The sequence below is a fragment of the Metarhizium brunneum genome, chromosome 6, assembly GCF_013426205.1.
Source record: "Metarhizium brunneum chromosome 6, complete sequence".
Taxonomy (NCBI): domain Eukaryota; kingdom Fungi; phylum Ascomycota; class Sordariomycetes; order Hypocreales; family Clavicipitaceae; genus Metarhizium; species Metarhizium brunneum.
The window spans coordinates 3092392-3112884 of NC_089427.1; the positions used below are offsets into that span (position 1 = coordinate 3092392).

Below are 20493 nucleotides of genomic sequence, written 5' to 3' on the forward strand. Positions count from 1 at the left end.
AGTAATAGCTGCAATCTAACTGGTTGCCTGGCACGCAAAAATATTAAGCCGAACCCACCCCGGAACCCACCATCGCCTAAGCTGCCCCGAATATTGACGTGCAACATCCGGGACAACGGGCCATAACCACCAAGGCGATTTCTCCTCAGCCCACAAGCCATTGACTGCGAGCAAGAGGCTCTCCAGGAGGATCTCCAGTCTATCCTCTTGCTTCCGGCCCCTCTAATCTCGTTACCAATGGCTTCTTCACTGCAGAGGCTCGCTGGCCACGGCGCCAAGCGTCTCTGCCTGCGTCCTGCCACACAACTTGCAACTCGGCCCTTCTCGACGACACGTTTTCGAAAATATGCTACTCCCGAGCCCATGGGCACTAGGCTCATCCCCGTCGATGACGATTTTGCCCATCCCAGCGATCCCTACGGCACAACGCAGCATATCCCCGGCGCCGTTCAAAAGTCGCGCGAGAACTCGGTCGAGGACCGCAAGGTCAGGCATTATACTGTCAACTTCGGCCCACAGCATCCCGCTGCCCACGGTGTGCTTCGACTAATTCTCGAGCTCAATGGCGAAGAAATCATCCGCGCCGACCCTCACGTTGGCCTCCTCCACCGGGGCACTGAGAAGTTGATCGAATACAAGTCCTATCTCCAGGCTCTGCCCTACTTCGACCGACTGGACTACGTTTCTATGATGACCAACGAGCAATGCTTTGCCCTCGCTGTTGAGAAGTTACTCAACATTGAGATTCCCGACCGCGCCAAATACATCCGTACCTTGTTTGGAGAGCTTACCCGAGTTCTGAATCATCTCATGTCTGTCCTGTCTCACGCAATGGATGTTGGTGCTCTCACGCCTTTCCTGTGGGGCTTCGAGGAGCGAGAGAAGCTCATGGTACGCATCTTCGCCTCAGTATATCCACGTCTTCTTTTGAGACCTTTAATGACGCTGACTATCCACTACAGGAGTTCTACGAACGTGTTTCCGGCGCACGTCTTCACGCAGCATACGTTCGCCCTGGTGGTGTTCATCAGGACATTCCCGTTGGTCTGCTGGATGACATCTATCAATGGGCCACCCAGTTTGGTGACCGCATCGACGAGACGGAAGAAATGCTTACCGACAACCGCATCTGGATTGAGCGATTGAGAGGTGTTGGTGTTGTTTCCGCCGCTGAGGCCCTGAACCTGTCCTTTACCGGTGTCATGCTTCGAGGCTCTGGCGTCCCTTGGGATATCCGAAAGAGCCAACCCTACGACGCCTACGACAAGGTCGAGTTCGATGTTCCTGTTGGCAAGAATGGCGACTGCTACGACCGCTACCTTTGCCGAATGGAGGAGTTCCGCCAGTCCCTGCGCATCATCCACCAGTGTCTGAACCAGATGCCTGCTGGCCCTGTCCGTGTTGAGGATTACAAGGTCTCACCTCCCCCCCGTACTGCCATGAAGGAGAACATGGAGGCTCTCATTCATCACTTCCTTCTGTATACTAAGGGTTACGCCGTCCCCCCTGGCGAGACCTATTCCGTCATAGAGGCCCCCAAGGGTGAAATGGGTGTTTATGTTGTCAGCGACGGCAGCGAGCGTCCCTATAGGTGCCACATCCGTGCTCCTGGGTTTGCTCATCTGGGGGGTTTCGACCATGTCTCCAAAGGTCACTTGTTGGCCGATGCCGTCGCTGTAATTGGTACCATGGATTTGGTGTTTGGTAAGTTTTGATGGACCCCTCCCTTTTCTTTCACTTTCCAAAGTCGCAAATCTCTACATTTAAACACACGCTGACAATTTTACTCAGGCGAGGTCGATCGGTAAATTTTGGGAAGAAGGGAGAAAAATGCCATCAAGATTTTTTATTTGTCTGTAGTCATAGCTGGCTGGGAGAACCTGTAAATACTCCATAGAAGTCTTCTTTTTTTTTTACCACCCACGCAGTCTCACTCAAGTGATGTACATCTTGTATACGTATACATGGGGTGTTATTGAAGATGTGCATGTGTTTTATTGTTACAATTACTTTCTATACTACTATACACACCTCACTTTACACCACGAGGTGAGTCTGGTTGTCTATACGACTTTGACGCCGGTACCAGACGCCTGTCCCATGAAGAAATTCTTTAGCGGTGATAGCATGTTGACAGCCTGCAAGCCGATAGATCGAAGACCAACCAGTGGTCCGCTTTCAACCGAGTAAATCTTGTGGAGCTTGTCGCACACGCCCATCAGGACGTGGTTAGTAGCGTAACGCTCGCTATTGTAGCTCTCAAGTGACAATTGTGTCCCCAGATCTTGTCCGTGGGAAACGGCATATTCTATGGCCTTGACAAGGCTCTGCACGTCGCCTTGCCCCATGTTGAGGCCCTGTCCAGCCAGCGGGTGGACGGTGTGCGCGGCATCGCCGACAAGTGCAATTCGTTCACCTATATATGTATCTGCGTGGCGAAGCTTCAAGGGGAATGAAGCAATTGACCCCTCTTGCACGCCGACAACAGTCTGCGGGATGGCCTCGGCATCCACGGGCGTGTGTTGTAATCTCCAGTTGTACTCGTCTTCTTGGCCCTCGGTTTGTGTGTGCATGTACCCCAGGTCGACGGAGCTAAGGCGGAATGCAGCGTTTACCAAGGCAATAAAGTCCTTGGGAGACAGCTTCTTCAAAAGCGCGGCGTTCTCTGGCGTCGTTGACCACACCAAGGTTGAATAATTCCCCGGTAGAGGGAGCATAGCCACGGGGCCGGTGGGCAAGAACCTCTGGTAGGCAATCTTGCTGAACTGTCCGCCCCAACCGTCTCCTTCCAGCTGCAGCGTCGCCACGAGCCCGTGTCTTCCGTAATCCCACCCACGGCTCTCGATGCCTGCAAAAGTCCGTACGGGACTGTTGGCCCCGTCGGCGCCAACGAGAAGTCGTGCAACTAGTGATTGACCGCCTGACAGGTGTACGACGGGCCAGTCGCGAAGATCCATATCTTCGGTCTCTTCGCCCAGGTCGATTTTCTCTACTCGCGAGTTGTCAAAAATATCGATGCTTCCTAGTTCTTTGAGGCGCTTCAAAAGACCGGAAGTCAGGTTCAGGTTTTCCGTCATGTACGCAATCGTATTGCTGGGGCCGGAGCTGGCGGGGGGGTCGAATTCAATCCGGGCACCTGTGACGCCATCCCAAACTTGCATCTCGTGGAATTCTTGGATGCGGTCGCGCTTCATGTGTGTCCATGCTCCAATGGTATTGAGGTACTGGGCCGACGATGGGGTCACTGAGCTGCAGCGATTTGAGAACTGGGTTGGCGGGAGAGAGAAGGCGGCGGTCTTGGCTAGGTCTTGAGCTTCGATGAGGGCAACCCTTAGCCTGGAAGTGATGGGGCTTGCGCCTAGGATATTCGTTAGAGACTAAGTTCAAGATATCATTCAACCGAGACAGTAAGGTGCGTACGAAGCGCTGTGAGAAGACTGAGGCCAGCCGGGCCACCTCCAACGCAAACTACATCGTATATATCGTCTTTTGTAGTTGAATATGAACGCCGCCATTGGCTGCGGGCAGGTCGAGAGCAACTTCTGCAAACGGAATTCGAGGTTGTTATAAGACCCCGCGCCCCAGCCATTGTAGCCTGTGGCATTGTTGCGTGTGGTCAATCACCACACAACATTAATTGGTGGTTGAAGGTGGACGAAGCTAGAGCTCTTGAGGTGGGACGATGTTATGCATTGCAATGCAAGTTCCACCCCAATTCAGTACGTACCTAATGTACATACGGAGGTACTATGACAGGGCTGAGGGTGGCATTTGCGCCACATGTGGCAAGGCCACGCCAGCCTCTCGCTCCTGACTGGGCGGGCCGAGGATGCGCCGATTGTTGTATCATAGTTGCTACAGACAACGGGAGCCGTGGCTCCGTCAGTGGAGCTAGGACTCGATCAACAACAATCATATCATCTTTGCCGACGATTTTGTAAACCTGTCATCCTTGCAATACTGCTTTGCAGGCTATAGTGCCGGCAACGCCCTTATTTTCGGATTTCCGTGTCAAGGTTGTCCTTTTCGGCAACCTAGTAGATGCCTCCCTCTCTCTGCAGGTCCGATAACCTGCGACCTTGGCCGCGACCGCTCCTCCTCGGCGGTCCTCCTCGGTTGACCTTGTCTCACCACCTTGTGTCGTTGCATTCCTCCGCGAAGCCAAGCCGCCACGGTTGCTAGACTTGCCATTGCGCATTCACATCTTGCCTTGCCAGGAACTTGCAACTTCATCAACCGCTGTGCGCTAACGCCGTCCGTCAACATGGCTGATGCCGATGATTACCTCCAAGAGGGCTTCGATCCGCGCAGCGTGACAGTGCCGCGCTTGCGGTCCATCCTCGTCACGCACAATGTGGACTATCCATCGACAGCGAAGAAGGGACAACTGGTAGATTTGGTCAATGATCACGTTTTATCACAGGCTGCGAAGTTGCGGGCACAGAGAGCTCAGGCGAAACGATCCAGCTTAGGGTTCGTCAATGCAGGCAGTGCAGAAGATTCCAACGCTTGGGATGAACACGACACGCGCTCGCGCCATTCGTCTATGCGCAGGTCGATGTCGCCAAGGAAGAGCTCGAGCAGAATTAAGACCGAGTCCGAGGAACCAGAATCCAATATTCTGCGCAGCCCGCGCAAGCGCAGCTCAAGATCTGCCAGCCGGCAACTTTCCCATTTTGACGAAGATGACGGCGCCGCATCCGTTGCGTCTAAGTCGGCGCGTCGAAGCAGCAGAAGGACCGTCACTCCTCAAATAAAAGATGAGTCGGAAGAGGAGTATCCCACTCATGCTGATCGCTCGAACGAATATCTTCAGCCGCCAGAGGTAGAAGAGGACGGGGGACATGACGCATCTGTTTTCACCGACGACAACCCTTTCCAAAGCGGAAGCTCCCCGCCGCCGGTAAAAACTCCAAGCAACCGTCGACGCACTTTGGGGGAGGACATGTCTCAGAGCGTGCGATCTGCTAGGAGAAGAACTGATGGTTTCACCGATCGAAGCAAAAAGTCTAGAATATCAGAAATTTCAGCACCCAAGTTACGGCAAAAGAATCCTGAATTTGCTTTGGAGCCTGGCGAGGAGTTTACTGCTGAAGAGCAGCTCGAATTGGAAGAAGCTCAAAGCTCGGGTGAAGTCGCTCCAATTTTGCGCAAGAGCCATAAACCAGCACGCCAAACAAGCGTACTGACACCCCTCTTTGTCCTTTTTATGGCTCTTTTCGGCGCTTACGGAGCTTGGTATCGACAAGAGAAGCTTGCTGTCGGATACTGCGGCCTCGGTAGACAGGCTAAGCCACTCCTGCCACCAGAGATTGTAGTTCCCGATGCGCTACTTCCTTTTGTTGAACCCCAATGCGAACCATGTCCTGCAAATGCCTACTGCTATGAGGGCTTCAATGTGAGATGTATCCAAGGATTCATTCAGAAACCTCACCCGTTGTCATTCGGCGGACTGGTCCCTCTTCCACCAACATGTGAGCCCGATAGCGAGCAGGAACGCCGAGTTCAGGCCGTAGCTGACAAGGCGGTTGAGGAGCTTAGAGAGCGCCGAGCCAAGTATGAGTGCGGTGACTTGGTCGACGAAGCGGGTCAACAGGAAAATTCGCCTGCAATCGCAGAGGAAGAGTTAAAACACGTTGTCAGCAAAAAACGAAACAAGAGACTTAGTGATGAGGAATTTGATGACCTGTGGGAGAAGGCCATCGGCAAAGTCACTACGAGAGAAGAAGTTGAGGTTCAAGTTGAGACAACCCAGTGAGTATAGACCAGTTTTTTTCCCCTTCTTCTTTTTCGCAATGAGATAAAATCTCAGCTATGGCTGTGGTGCTATCTCATATCTGGTCAACAAATCCTTCTTCTGACACAGACTAATCAGATCCGTGATTAATCCCACAGACCGTCCGGTGCCTCCAATCTTCCAGTCAGAAAGCTATCGTCAACCTCTCTCGCTCGCCTTCCGCTCACCTGCGCCATCAAGCGGTCAATCTGGCTCGCATTGGCAAGATATCGACTCGCAATTGGATTTATAATCTTGTTGATCCTCGGAAGCTTGAACGCACGTTCACGGTACCGTCGTCACGTTGCAACATCTGCACAGGTTCCAGCCCTCGTAGACTTGGTCTTACAGCGAATCGCGGACCAGAGGGAGCTTGGAGAAGAGGATCTTGATGATCCCTGGCTCTTCCTGCCAAACCTGAGGGATGATGTCCTGCGATCTATTCACACTCTCTCCGAGCGAGACAGGATATGGCAGAGGGTAAGGGCTGTCGTAGAGCAGAACAGCAATGTCCGCATAAGCCAGAGGGAAAGCCGAAGCGGGGAAGTAGGTCGTGCTTGGGAGTGGATTGGCCCTACCAAGGGTGAGGGGGCGAGGAGACGGCGCAGTGGGAGGGTTTCGTTGGTGCCGGAGCTGAAGGAGGAGACGCCTGATTCTAAAGATAGAGTCGAGGCTAGGAAATGGGATGAGCCAAGGCCGATTTATTAGGGGTGGCTTTGGTGTTGGCTATACTGCATTGTTATAAATTGTATTAGAATGTATAATTGCTCGCTGTGCTACAATTTGGTGGATGAGTTAATATTAGGCCCAGGGCAGCAGTCACTTCCGATTTATGGTGTACCAAATACATCTCGATGACTATTAATTTGTTGAAATTTGCTAGGTCTCTGTTTTGCTACAGCCACCCTCGAGACGTAGTAAGACTGGGGACACTCTTGCGTTACTTGGCATGTCAAGTTTGCCTAGGCTTCGGTTGGTCGTTGATGTGTCCAGTGACGCAGGTGGGTTGCCTCGTTCAGCGTCGTGTGGTTTTCGTTTGTTACATGGCTATCAGCGCGTCAGGATACGCATTCACCCATGGCATCGCTGAAATATCTCACTGTCGACAGAACAGAATCACGGGAGGTGAAGAAACATAGAATAGAGTTAAAATAGTTAAGACTAGTGTCTCGATTTAATCGGCTATTGCACAGGTGTGGTTATATGCACAGAGTGTTGTAACAAAAGAAACGGCGGTACGTTTTAATCTAAGACTCTAGTAATTGGCGTTTATTGGGCCTTGGAAGAGACAATCTCTGTGGTCCGTGTTAGCACATTCATTGGTCATGTCATCGTTTTGCGTAAACTTATTCAGTTCAACATACTCTCAACGTCAGCGACGCTCTGCTGCAGGATCTGCTGCAGGACCTTGGGGTTCTCCAGCTCCTTCTGGACCTTGGCGATGATGGAAGCAGCAAGTTCCTTCTGCTGGCGCTGCTTGACCTGGCCCTCGTAACGGACCCAGGAGTCAAGGACAGCCTTGGCCTCGGCGGCCAGGGCGGTCTGTTGCTCGAGCTCATAGGCCTGAGCCTCAAGCTTGGCGGTTTCCTGCAAGCCCTTGCGTCAGTACCTCGGGTACTATCATCGTCCAGATGGGGATCCCATCCCCCTCCAAAAAAAGAAAAACAATAGAATGCTTTCAAGTTCTCTCACCTTGGACACCTCGAACATGGCCTTGGTGATGTCCACAACACCAGTCATCTGCTTGACGTCCTCGATGCGGCCCTTGACAGCCTCGGTGTGGTCGGCACGCGCGCTGTTGAGGATGTTCTTGATCTTCTCGTTCTGGCTCTCGGCCCACGCCTTGTATCCGGGACCACCGTACTTGATGAGACCACCCCAGACGGCCAGCAAGCAGATGGCCACGATGGTCTCCTCGTTCATGACGTAGTACTCATTGCTGATGGCGTAGATGCTGAGACCAGCAGCGCTGCTGAGGAACGCCGTCTTGCTGAGGAGGCTGCTTCCGGGGAGGGAGTCGACGATGCTCTGAGCCTTCTTTTTGGGCTCCTCGGCGGGAACGTTGCTGGCGTGGCGGACAGCAGCGGCGGACACGGCAGGGATGGCTCGGCGGGCGAGGGTAGATCGAAGAAGGGGAGCGCCTGTTCGTTACGACAGATTCATCATGCGTCAGCAAACTTTCCGCTTCCAATTGGGTCTCCAAATTTCAATTGTCGTCGTGCAATTCGATAGGGGAGCGACGTACTGACAGCGCTTCGCGCCAAGCGAGAGGCCATTGTGATACAGAGTAGCGATTGGGGGGTGTCGGGCTTGACGTTGCTCGGGGAGCTGGGAGTGAGGTTTGAGGTTTTATCGCGCTAGTTCGGCAACATGATAAAATCACGTGACCCCGGAGAGTAAAGGAATGGGCCAAGTAGACGTTCGCTCGTGGAGCAACATGATTTACCCGACCTTCTCCCTGCCTTGAGGTGTAGGGGGAAAAGCAATCTTATCGATAAGGTGCGACTGATTGGATTTTTTTGGAAGTCCAGCACTCGATTTATTTGAGGCTCCCAAGATTTCGAACAATATGTATCTACCATTTCAATAAACATACGGTGCTACTTCTTCTTCTTCTTCTTTCTTTGTTTGAGGCTCATTCTCTTTCAGTTGGAGAGTTTAAATACTTCTTTTTTTAATTCCCGAATTCCCAACGACATACGCGGCAAAGTATTTCCATCATGGCGAAAGGCGCTGTAGCTGAAGGCTCGAAGCGCAAGCGTACCTCTGCTAGTGAAAAGCCAGCCAAACGGCGCAGGTCTTCAAGTGAAGAGAGTGAGGACCCAAATGCAAGGATTCTTCTTCTGGAACAAGGGATTCTGGAATCAAAAAAGAATTACAACGATATCACTGACCTGTTGAGCACGGCAAGGGACTATGAAAATGGCGAACCAGAATCGATGTTGGCAGCAGTAGCCCTCTGCAGAGTCTTTATTCGATTGCTAGCCCAAGGGTCTCTCACCTCCAAGAAGTCTCTTTCGGAAAAGGATAGTGTGGTCGTTGGCTGGCTCAAGGATCAGTTTTCTCAGTACAAGATATTGCTGATGAGTCTGTTGAGCCAAGAAGAGCTCGCTGTCACTGCTCTCACGTTGAGCATGAGATTGCTGAAAGCTGAAGCAGAGTTCTTGAATAACAATGAGGACTACACGTTCCCCATCGCATTTATCGAGAACATCGTCAAAGCTGTATTGCTCTCAGGCAACGAAGATGTCAGGCAAGCATACATAGAAGATTTTGCGGAACAGTATGATGATATTCGCTATTTCACGTTCAAATCTGTCAAGTATGTATTTCGTTTTTAACGAATTATGTTGTTGTGCTCTGCTAATAGCTTTGAAAGGAACCTTGTGGAAAGCTCTTCGGGGGATATCGAGTCCAATAATTTGTTTGACAGGGTGTTCTCCCTGATTTCTGCTCTAGACGGTGTGCCAGAGTCTGCGGATGACCTGGACGACTTCTACATCCCCAGGCCCAAGAAGAAGGCACATCCTCTTCGATCAGTCAACCAACACAAAAAGCAGGGTCAAGAGGCGTGGCTTGCATTGATGGGCGTCGCCGACACCAAGGACGAGCGCAAGCGTTTATTGGATATAACTTCAACCGTTATTGCCCCTTGGTTCACAAAACCAGAGTTGTTGGCAGACTTCCTTACCAACTGCTACAACACAGGAGGATCGATGTCTCTGCTAGCACTGTCTGGAGTCTTCTACCTGATTCAAGAGCGCAACTTGGACTACCCATCGTTCTATCCCAAGTTGTATTCGCTACTCGACCGAGATATCCTGCACTCAAAACACCGGTCCCGATTCTTCCGATTGTTGGATACATTCCTGGCGTCAACCCATCTTCCTGCTTCTCTGGTAGCTAGCTTCCTGAAGCGATTATCCCGGCTAGCGCTGAATGCGCCTCCTAGCGCCATTGCGTTTGTGATTCCGTGGATTTACAACCTGCTGAAGCGTCACCCTACATGCACATACATGTTGCACCGGGTCGTAAAGGATCCTAAGGAGAAGCAGGATATGAAGGATCGCGGGTTTGAAGATCCCTTCCTGGCGGAGGAGACTGAGCCTACGAAGACGCGCGCAATCGACAGCTGTCTCTGGGAGCTTGTGCAGCTGCAATCGCACTATCACCCCAACATTGCGACTGTTGCAAAGGTCATGTCTGAGCAGTTCACCAAGCAATCGTATAACATGGAAGACTTTTTGGATCATTCATACGCAAGTGTAAGTTCTGTCTGACCTCTTTGGGGCATGTACGGCGCTGGTTTTACTGACATTGTCCGTAGCTTTTAGATGCCGAGTTGGGAAAGGACATCAAGAAGGCGCCGGTTATTGAATTCCAAATTCCTAAGAGGATATTCCTCCCCCATGATGACCCAGCGGCACAGCAGGACAGCCTGTTGGTCAGGCTCTGGGATTTTGGGGCCAAGGCCTAGTTTCTGGGATAGATTGTTGGCGGACTTGGCGTGGACATATTTTGCCATAGAGTACATAGACATAGCGAGCGAACCCTGCATCATATTGATTTTGTTTCCCAGCAATCCTGTCGCGCCATAAATTACTCTCTTGAACAACTACACTCTTGGAGCGGTCCTTGCAGTACATATTGAAATACATAAATCATGCCGCGCCGGCAGTGGGTTTGGCGGATAAAGTGAGAACAGATAGCGAAACGGCTGTCCATCATGAAGGTTTTTCGAGGAAAACAAAAGAATCTGACACAAGTTCTCGGGCCGGCTGTAAGCATTGAGGCCGCATACAGTGTCCGAGCTTTGTTGCACAACAGATGTCTGGTTCAAGCTACGGAGTACATGGAGAGTTTCAACACCAATGCGGGTTGCTGAAGAGCCTCGTGCGCCAAAGCTCCGGGGCTGGTTGGAAGGATCGACGCTGGTCTAAAAGCGGCTAGCACCGGACCACGTAGCCGCATACGGCCACTGCATTGTAGAACGAACATTAATGATTGAATCAAACCAGACAGTTATCTGGTGCTCCAGCGCCGTCCAAGTGCTGGCCTGGGCCACCGGCACGGTGTGACTTCCCCTGGTCAGACATGGATATGTTGCTTCTTGGTTGACAGCTTTGACTACTCCGTACTCCGTACGGCTTCGAACATTACATGTACATGTAGGGACTAGTACTGCCAGAGGCCAACCCCCTTGCAAGCCACTGAATCATGCATCAATGATTGACTGCTCCAGTCTGCACACTGCTGGTGTATGTATGTACGTATCTAGCTGAACGCTCGCCGGACCATGGAGCACCTTAGTGCGCACCTACTACTAGTACCTAGAACCAGACTGCGCCATGTGCCCCATCCCAGCAGTAACGCCCCAGACATCTGGAGCCTGGCCTTTTGACAAATCTTGGCAACGTGCGAACTCAACCGACAATCCTCTGTGGCTTTTTCTTTTTATTTTGTTTTTTCGTCTTTCATGTGAACTCAGCTGTCAAAATTCGCCTTGTCTGACACCTCGCCTCTGCAACGTCAGATCATCGAGTCACGGCGATGGTGACACCGCTGCGGGCTGAGCATGACCGTGTGTTAAAGCGGCTAACCTGAGAGCTGGACCACGTCACAATGGCCAGCAATCGCCTCCCGTCGCTGAGCGCCGTCTCCAACTACAGAACGGAAATTGCCTCGCAGAGCTCCCCGTCACTATCCACGGGAAAAGCCACCCCAGACAGCCAGAAGCAGCCGCGCAAGAGAAAGGGACATCGAGGCGGCAAAAAGAAGCGCTCTCGACGAAAGAGTTTTGCTGCTCTTGCCGAGGACAGCCATGATGAAGCTGGTCCTTCGGGCCCCGGGTTGCTGTATCAAGTGCCAAAGGCCAACCTGAGCAGTATCAGCATCGACAGCGAGGCTTTGCTTGACCACCGGTAAGCTTGCAGGAGAAGTTGTAATTTATTCAGCATGCCTCCCCGTATACGTGAGCTAATATTTGCATCAATAGAGGGCAGAGACCTATGCGAACCCGCCGTTCATCCACCATAGCAGTGTCTAGTCCCTTCCATAATCCCTTTTCCTCGACTCCGGGTGGTAGCCGACTGCGATCTACGCACACTCCCAATAGCCCCAATGAGAATGCCGAGCATGATCCGTGGGACGAGACCGCTCCTCTGTTGTCGGCATCCGCCAAGAAAGCATCTCCAACGGGTCCCTCGAGCTATGGAGCAAGTGAGGGCAAGACCGGTCGCAACAGAAGCCGAAGATCCAGCAGATCGTCGAGAACCAAGCCGGCCCCTTCGCAAAGGGATGGCTACGATGTGAATCATCCACCGTCCGTCCCAGGTTCGCCAACGTTCGGTGCTGCGACTGGCCCCGAGATGATGTTTGGAGACGTCATGATTCGGGATGACTTATCTCTTCCGAGCGGTAGCGGTCGGTGCTCAGACAACGAGGAGGCTGTGTCGGTCACAGAAAGTCCACTTCATGACCACAGGCCCGAGATAAACCGACGATCAACAGTGGCCGCTGCTGGGGACGTATGCTTCCCAGCCCCTGGCATGTCAGAGCTTGGCGAAGAGGAAGATGATGCTCAGTCTCGAGATCCTCAAATCCACCAGCGGCATGCACGTCGACGACGGGGCCAATGGCCGGACCTGTCAGTGTTGGAGGAATGGAGGCAGTATGAAAAGGAGGATAGAAGCGAAGAACGACGAGTGAAACGAATAACGGAGCCGCAGTTGATCAACGGGCGGCTACGTCCCGTACGAAAGGGGTGGTTCCAGACTGATGAAGACGTTCCATATCGATTCACTTATTTCAACGAAGAATTTCAAAGCACCATCCACAGTCAGACGATATCGGAGCTCGTCCAGCCTGGAAGCGACTTTCGAGAGCTCTTCATCCCAGATCCTCGCATTCTGTCAGACGACGAGAGCAGCGACGACGATGATGAGACCATTTCGCTAGCGATGAAGCACCAGCAGTCTTTTAACGGCTTAGATGTCGACTCCAAATTTCCGACACGCCAACCATCTATTGCGGAGTCACGAAAGGGAAGGGGAGGCACCATGTCGCCAAACTTGGATCCCATGAACCATTCTAGGCGCGTCAGCCCGAATGGCGCTAAATCACCCGGAGGCAGTGTTCAACCCCCTGCTGCAGACACAGCCGAAAAGCCTATTAGATATGGCGACAGGCCTGTCTGGTGGCTCGACGTTCTCTGCCCTACAGAGGCGGAAATGAAGGTCATTGCGAAGGCATTCGGAATCCATCCCCTCACCGCCGAAGACATCATGCTTCAAGAAGCCCGAGAGAAAGTAGAACTGTTCCGTCACTACTATTTTGTCAACTACCGCACATTTGACCAGGACATCAACAGCGCGAACTACCTCGAACCAGTCAACATGTACGTCGTTGTTTTCCGCGAAGGTGTGCTCAGTTTCCACTTTTCCATGACACCGCACCCTGCGAACGTACGCAGACGCATCCGGCAGCTTAAAGACTATCTCATTCTATCGTCTGACTGGATCTCATACGCCATCATTGATGACATCACCGATGTTTTCCAACCCCTTATCCAAATCATCGAAGACGAAGTTGACGAGATTGACGAGAACATATTACGGATGCATACACCCGAAAGGGACGAGAAAACGGCCCATCTCCGAGACGACAGCTCCTCCTTCTTCGACTCGGGGGACATGCTCCGAAGGGTGGGTGACTGTCGCAAACGAGTCATGAGTCTGTATCGCCTTCTAGGCAACAAAGCAGATGTCATCAAAGGTTTCGCCAAGCGATGTAACGAAAGCTGGGAAGTTGCGCCCAGGTCCGAGATAGGACTTTATCTGGGAGATATCCAAGATCATATTGTGACCATGACATCCAATTTGGGTCACTATGAAAAGTTCGTCTCCCCCCCGCCACGTTCTCCAGTAGACGACAATGGCTAACAGAGTTGCAGGATATTGGCCCGCTCACACGGCAACTATCTCGCCCAAATTAACATCCGCATGAACGAGAGACAAGAGCAAACTGCCGATGTCCTTGGAAAGCTCACCGTCCTGGGTACCATTGTGCTCCCCATGAACATCATCACCGGCTTGTGGGGCATGAACGTCTGGGTTCCCGGGCAGGAGTACGAGGGTGATTTGGCATGGTTTGTGTGGATAACCGCCGGCCTGTTGTGCTTTGGCATAGCGTGTTATATGATTGCTAAGAGGGTATATAATATTGTTTGAATCATTCTTTTTGTTTCTTCTTGGCGAGGCGCCATTCAGCAGTTTCGCAAAGCCATCCAAAAGGTTTGGGGAAATCAGTTTTTAGCGTGTTAGTCCCGGGATACACACGGTGTTGGAACCACGTTGGAACCACGGTACGACTTATTGGTTAGTTGATTTGTTTTGGGAAGGAGTACAAATGGACTGGTTTTCCTGTTTTCGGTCGGATCATGCATACCTGGGTAGTTTGTAAAAGTTATACCGTCATCGCCTTTTAGCATCAAGGATATGCTCAAGCGTGTCATTTTATCACGGAACGTGGTGTTTTGCCAAGTGTCTTGTATTTTTATTGAGACGTAGCAGTTTGCAGTCAACTATTGATCCCTTTCATTCGATTTGCGACATTGCCGCCGTCTTTGGGCATGCACCACCATTTTTCAACCCAACATTAAAAAAAATGTACATAGCAACCGTTATTGCGCCGGCTCAACCTGACTCTATCCAGAATGACCTCTCAATAATACTGCTGCAGCAAATTGGTATTTCAGTACGCAACCCCGGCCGTAAAGATTCCGCTTCCCAGCGCACTTCACTGGGCAGACCAACACCCTTGTCATAACCGTGTTTGTTTTCATACATCTGTGGCATGTCGCGCATGTCGCATCTTACCTCCGCTGACCAGCAAATGAGGCTCTCAGGGCCATGATCTGCTGTTTATCAGCTTCCGGAAGCATGTCAATTTGGGCCTGTGTCAGGTCCATGACGGCTCTCATCAGAGCGTCGGGGTCCTGGGCTGTCGCAGATGCTGGTGGTGGTGCCGCCGGGGCGCCATAACTCGGCTGGGCTGTCGTTGGTGCTGCTGCTGCCGGCGGCGCATATGGCATACCGGCCACTGGTGGTGTGTTGTTATTCGCAGTTGAGTAGGCGGAGACCGCTGCAGAGCCGGGATACGCCGTCGCTGGTTGTTGAGGCGCCGGGAGAGGAGCCGTAGGATCGGCGACAGACTGGATGGCTTCGGGGGATACCAGTCCCATGAGAAGGAGTGCCTGGAATACGGCATACGAAAGTTGCGGCGCCTGCTGGAGGAGTTCTGTCGCTCTCTGGGGTTCAGAGGTAGCTAGCGTCTTCATCTGTCCGAGGATATCGAGCAGTTGGGACGGTGGGAGGGTGTTGAGTGTTCGTGAGATGGCATCGGTGCAGGTCAATCCCGGGGGGATTTCCTTGCCGGCAGGGAGAGGAGGTAGCGAGATCGCCTGTGCGCCGTATGCGTTGGTAGGCGTACCATTAGTTGGATTCGACGTGGACTTTGATGCATTTGTTAGCGAGCCGAGGTTTGTGACGCCCGGGAAAGGGGTTTCTTTGCCCATACTTGGCTATTGTCATCGTCACCACTCTTTTGTTCATTAGAAAAGTCGACGCGGAGCTTGCGACCCATAACCTCAAAGTCGTTCAAATTTCGTACCGCAGATGAAGCACTGTCTGTTGCAGAAATGAGGTCAGCATGGTTTCTAGGGAGTGTGGAGGAGGCGATGGCTGTGTGCTCAGTAGCGGCGTATGGGTTACTCGACGAACCAGTATCTGGATAGTCTGCAAATCCAAAACCCTTTGGACGACCTGTTTCGGAATCGTATACTAGTCGGAATCGTTCGACCTTGCCGGCGCGGCTGAAGATTTCCGTAATTTGTTCCTCTGAGAGGCCTATTAGTCTAGTTAGAAAGGTCAAGAACTACTGAGGAGAGTCAAAAGTTTCAGGTTTCTTTTTTCTTTTCTTTTTTGACCCGTACCGTAAGGAATATTTCCCACAAATACCACGCGAGAGGGCGGTCTTGTTGACATTGTGATGTGCTGGGCCGGGCGAAACCTATCGTGAGAATCGTATGTCGTGATGTCGCGAAGGGAACCGTCACGCTGATAGAAAGAGCGAAGCGACGGGTCGCTAATTACTGCCGCTGAGTGTTTCGTGTCACCTGTGACCCAATGGCCTTCATGGACAGCTGAATAAGATGATTCAATGCAGAAAGCCTCAATACGTTGGAGGCAGGTGGGAGATGGGACCTTGAACACGCATGTGCAATCTACAAATTTAGCTCGGCGGCCTTCTCATCATGGCTCCAGTTGCAGCCACCAGACTCTGTGATTGGGACTGCCGACTGATGGGCGCAAGTGTTGGAGCACGATCTAGCCCAAGTACTCTGTACCTACCCGGCGATTTGCCGGGGAGCTAGGGAAGTCGCGACTGATGCGCCGGTGCCGCCCTGACGCGGGCCAATTGAACCCTCAAACCACTGAAGCACCCAGCCACTGCGAGTCTCAAGGCGTGTGGGGAGTGTCAGAAACACCAGACTGAAGAGCCCATCAATTGGCGGCACGACAGCTCGCGCGCAGCACCCGCTACACACGCACGGATAGGCGGTTGTCCAAATTTGGCTCCCTGAGAATCGGACCCCTGCCATTCGCTGTCCCCACACGTGCATGCATTCGAAGAGTACTGCGAAGTTAACTGTGGCTTCTTTCAGCCTCGCCCATGTTGGACCAGTACTTGCGACTGTGGCCTCAACCTCATCCTAGATTCTTTGATCTTGCGACCTTCCATTGTGTATTACCTACCAGTTCCCGGAGCAACTAAGCCGCACAGTTCTCACAAGTCTATCATATTTCGGTACAACCAACCACTCTGCTTTAGCCAGGGCTTCGTTCTTCTCATTTCGGTTCTTGCCCTCTTGTGGTTGTCGAACTTGTCCGTCTTCCAAGCCCAGTTGCCTTGAAGGCGACCTCTTAGTGGGGAGTCTGTCGCCAGCTGTCGCCATTGAGTCTTTGACGACGAACCAGGTCAGCAATGCCGCCCAAGTCGAGATTCACGAGGCTGGATGCCTTCACAAAGACGGTCGATGAGGCCCGAATCCGCACTACGAGCGGTGGTGTCGTGACAATTATATCACTTTTTGTCGTGCTCTTCTTGTCTTGGGGAGAATGGGCTGAGTATCGACGAGTCGTCGTACGACCAGAATTGGTGGTAGACAAGAGCAGAGGTATGGAGAAACAACCTGGCTTCTGACTTTTGGGTGGTCCCTATGCGCTACCCTTCTTGCAACTCAAAAGTTTGCGAATACTAACTGAGCCTGTGCAGGAGAGCGAATGCAGATCCATCTCAACATGACTTTCCCCAGAATGCCTTGCGAGCTGCTCACCCTCGATGTCATGGATGTCTCTGGGGAGCAGCAGCACGGGGTCTCACACGGTGTGAAAAATGTCCGCCTCCGACCTGAATCCCAAGGAGGTGGTGTCATTGATATCAAGTCCATGAAAGTCCACGACGATCCTGCTGATCATCTGGACCCCTCCTACTGTGGTGAATGCTACGGTGCTACGGCTCCCCCTAACGCACGAAAGGCCGGATGCTGCAATACCTGCGATGAAGTCCGAGAGGCATACGCAAGCCAGGGCTGGGCGTTTGGCAGGGGCGAAAACGTCGAGCAGTGTACACGTGAGCACTATGCTGAAAGGTTGGATGAGCAGCGCGAGGAGGGTTGTCGCGTTGAGGGCCATCTCGAAGTCAACAAGGTGGTTGGAAACTTTCATCTTGCTCCTGGTCGCAGCTTCAGCAATGGGAATATGCATGTTCACGACCTCAAGAACTATTGGGAGACCCCCAATGGCAAGCAGCACGACTTCACGCATACTATTCACCAGCTCCGTTTCGGTCCTCAGCTTCCCGCTGCGGTTTCCGACCGATTGGGCAAGGGTTCCATGCCTTGGACGAACCATCATCTGAACCCCCTTGATGGAACCAGGCAAGAGATTGGCGATCCGGCCTTCAACTACATGTATTTTGTCAAAATCGTGCCCACTTCGTACCTACCCCTCGGTTGGGAGAAGAGATTCAAGAACGCGGCCGGGTCGACGTATGGCAATGCCGATGGCAGCCTTGAGACACACCAGTACTCGGTCACCAGCCACAAGCGAAGTCTTGAGGGAGGTAACGATGCCGCTGAGGGCCATGCAGAACGTCAACATTCACAAGGCGGTATTCCCGGCGTCTTCTTCTCATATGTGAGTATCCATAAAATCCTCCCCCTACCATGTCGACATACTAATTGATTACAGGATATTTCTCCCATGAAGGTTATCAACAGAGAAGAGCCTGCCAAGACCTTCACTGGCTTCCTTGCAGGTCTCTGCGCAATTGTCGGCGGTACGCTCACTGTCGCCGCCGCCGTGGACCGTGGCCTATTCGAGGGTGCTGCGAGACTGAAGAAGATGCGGTCAAAGGATCTGTAAAAGTGTACTCTGGTTTGTGCTTATCATACAACCGGCTTTTGTGTTTGGGGCATAGGCTAAGGCGTCTTTTTTTTTTTGGATGACTCTTTTTGAACAGGGGATGGGGACTGTGTTGCTGAGGAGAGCATCGCATAACGGCTGAGTTGGGGCGAGCATGGGGATGCGATCAAGACAATTAGAAGGGGGGGCAAAGAGTGAGTGTGGAATATTTGCAATTGGTGGCTGTGATTTGATGCGCATGAAATTTACGTTTTACGTACATTTTAAAGTTGTACGGGGTGCTGACGGTGAAATGTGACTTGTGCTGGTTCGATCTGAGGTGTGGAATGAAATTTCTGTTACACCAGCTGGGTTGCATCGTTGGCAAGGATTTCCGTGTGGACTATGTCGTGTATCATTCTTGTTCATGATTGGGAAAGGGGACATCGAGGTCTGGACAGCCATATCCGAGTGTCTCACGTGGCGCTTGTGCCCTGGACAGGCTTGCTCATGTGTCACGGGTTGACGGGGTATCGATATCTGCTGTGGTAGCCCAGATGCATCGGCAAGGGTGGGTGTAGAAACGTCCGTCTCCTTGCGATAATATGTATGATGTCTTGGTTTTTTTGACCGAGTATCCCAGACCAGGGCGCAGCTCCGGTTGGTGGCCGACCGAGGGAAGCAAAATATCCGGCCACGGGGTCTCGGCACTGTGTGTAGGAGTATATCATTCGAACAAGGTGCAGTTGGCCACCAGAGCAACCGTTGAGCATTCCAAGTCCGCATCCTCCTAGATGGACACATATGGAGCCTTGGGACGCAAAGCATGTATGTATTATAAGGTCGGCAGGAGACATTGGAGTTCGATATGCCTAGAGCTTGAAAATCAAGAAAGACGGAAAAGGAGAGAGAGAAACCCCATGACGAAGATCTTCAATGACAGCTAGCGAAACCGGAATGGCCAAGGAACCAAGCATCATTAGGGAATTGGGTTTGACAACCGGTCGTTACAGGGTAGCAGCACATGGCGGACGGACAATCGTGACGGGAGGGTTGGGTCAGGGGCGGCTCTGGTACGTACAGAGTACGCCACCTGAACATCATTGATCGGTGCAGTTCAAGCTCTAGGCCCCCAGGCTGACATGCAATCGATGGGTGTTATTATTGGAGGTGAGCAAGTGAGAGAGGCAGAACAGATGGTGCGAGGCGTGACATGGAGCCAGTGGATACCCTGTGTCCTGTTTGTACGACAAAGAAGCCGTGGAAGATGTTGACCTGCGTTTACTGTTGAACCACAGCTTGGGGGGGATATCGATGGCAAAAGATAAAAATAAATACAAAAGGGGACCCCCCTGAGTTTATTTGGGTTCGGGCCTTGTCGTCACGCGACTTGCTTTATTGCCTGCCTGCTGCGTGGCCAGTGGCAGCGTCAACCGGTTCTGGTAACACCAGACGGCAAGCAAGTTGACATTTTTAGATTCGCCACATGTTGGTGCTGTGGCCAAGACCAGATCCATTGAGGAGTCAGACGCGCCGTATTCCAACAGTGATGAGCTTCTATCGCGGAGAACAGCTGAGCTGGAAGCTCCCCCGCGCGATATGTGGGAGACCAGAGACAGGAAATTAAACGTCAAGTTTGGCACTTTGTAACGCAGCCCCCCGGTGCGACCAGTTAACCTTCCAAGGAGGTGAAGGCATTGGAGTCCGGTCGTTAAATGCACCCCAGACCGAAGCTGTCTCCATTGCCAATATGCTGCAGGTCCCTGACACACCTGAAGTGGCTAGCGTGGATGGGGCCTGGAAACTCAAGCCATGCGCCGCCAAAGGGGGAGCGAGAGGGGGGCGTAAGGGGGACGGCTAGTGGGGATGACGGCCAGGCAGTTTATATTAAGAGAGCCACTTTGTTGGCGTTATTTTGTCAGGCCCTGGACACCCGGCGGGACAGGGGCTGGACCGGGGGGGTCGAGGAATGAGATGCGAGCATTCGCAGCACAACATGGGAGCCAAGTAGTCAATGTTACGGGTCAACGGTTGGGTGCCTACTGTCACGGCCTGAGCACAACCCAAAACAGCCAGAGTCTAGTGGCTGTAGCGCCAGCAGGGCCGTTAGTCCCAGCGACGCAGGGCTGGTGGTGCCTCGTATTGAACTCGCCCCAGTTGACTTCAGGACGTTGAACTGGTTACTGGCCAACGGTGGGAAGTAGCCAGCAGGGTTCATTTCGTCTCCTATTGTATTGATGCCATCCCAAGCCC

At 52.3% G+C, this 20493-nt stretch overlaps 8 protein-coding genes across 8 annotated transcripts; 5 read left to right on the forward strand and 3 right to left on the reverse strand.

Moving 5' to 3' along the window:
• Window positions 1-237: 237 nt before the first annotated feature.
• On the forward strand, window positions 238-1808 carry nuo-49 (NADH-ubiquinone oxidoreductase subunit; the record flags this gene model as incomplete). Its single annotated transcript, XM_014690582.1, has 3 exons — window positions 238-891; window positions 963-1704; window positions 1792-1808. 3 exons carry the CDS (start codon window positions 238-240, stop codon window positions 1806-1808), a joined length of 1413 nt encoding a protein of 470 aa, XP_014546068.1.
• A 255-nt stretch (window positions 1809-2063) lies between these two features.
• coq6 (Ubiquinone biosynthesis monooxygenase COQ6) lies at window positions 2064-3589 on the reverse strand (the record flags this gene model as incomplete). Its single annotated transcript, XM_014690581.1, has 2 exons — window positions 2064-3358; window positions 3421-3589. The coding sequence occupies 2 exons, from the start codon at window positions 3587-3589 to the stop codon at window positions 2064-2066; spliced, it is 1464 nt and encodes a 487-aa protein (XP_014546067.1).
• Window positions 3590-4264: 675 nt separating this feature from the next.
• SRC1 (Inner nuclear membrane protein SRC1) lies at window positions 4265-6484 on the forward strand (the record flags this gene model as incomplete). Its single annotated transcript, XM_014690580.1, has 2 exons — window positions 4265-5754; window positions 5896-6484. 2 exons carry the CDS (start codon window positions 4265-4267, stop codon window positions 6482-6484), a joined length of 2079 nt encoding a protein of 692 aa, XP_014546066.1.
• A 561-nt stretch (window positions 6485-7045) lies between these two features.
• atp-3 (ATP synthase subunit 4) lies at window positions 7046-8052 on the reverse strand (the record flags this gene model as incomplete). Its single annotated transcript, XM_014690579.1, has 4 exons — window positions 7046-7071; window positions 7141-7363; window positions 7469-7917; window positions 8022-8052. 4 exons carry the CDS (start codon window positions 8050-8052, stop codon window positions 7046-7048), a joined length of 729 nt encoding a protein of 242 aa, XP_014546065.1.
• Window positions 8053-8496: 444 nt separating this feature from the next.
• Window positions 8497-10253, forward strand: G6M90_00g102840 (uncharacterized protein; the record flags this gene model as incomplete). Its single annotated transcript, XM_066131606.1, has 3 exons — window positions 8497-9098; window positions 9156-10041; window positions 10104-10253. 3 exons carry the CDS (start codon window positions 8497-8499, stop codon window positions 10251-10253), a joined length of 1638 nt encoding a protein of 545 aa, XP_065987648.1.
• A 1145-nt stretch (window positions 10254-11398) lies between these two features.
• On the forward strand, window positions 11399-14004 carry G6M90_00g102850 (uncharacterized protein; the record flags this gene model as incomplete). Its single annotated transcript, XM_014690577.1, has 3 exons — window positions 11399-11697; window positions 11772-13670; window positions 13728-14004. The coding sequence occupies 3 exons, from the start codon at window positions 11399-11401 to the stop codon at window positions 14002-14004; spliced, it is 2475 nt and encodes an 824-aa protein (XP_014546063.1).
• Window positions 14005-14648: 644 nt separating this feature from the next.
• Cstf2 (Cleavage stimulation factor subunit 2) lies at window positions 14649-15819 on the reverse strand (the record flags this gene model as incomplete). The annotated part of the gene is made up of 3 exons (XM_014690576.1): window positions 14649-15287; window positions 15353-15681; window positions 15768-15819. The coding sequence occupies 3 exons, from the start codon at window positions 15817-15819 to the stop codon at window positions 14649-14651; spliced, it is 1020 nt and encodes a 339-aa protein (XP_014546062.1).
• Window positions 15820-16819: 1000 nt separating this feature from the next.
• Window positions 16820-18261, forward strand: G6M90_00g102870 (uncharacterized protein; the record flags this gene model as incomplete). Its single annotated transcript, XM_014690575.1, has 3 exons — window positions 16820-17012; window positions 17111-18033; window positions 18088-18261. 3 exons carry the CDS (start codon window positions 16820-16822, stop codon window positions 18259-18261), a joined length of 1290 nt encoding a protein of 429 aa, XP_014546061.1.
• Window positions 18262-20493: the final 2232 nt, after the last annotated feature.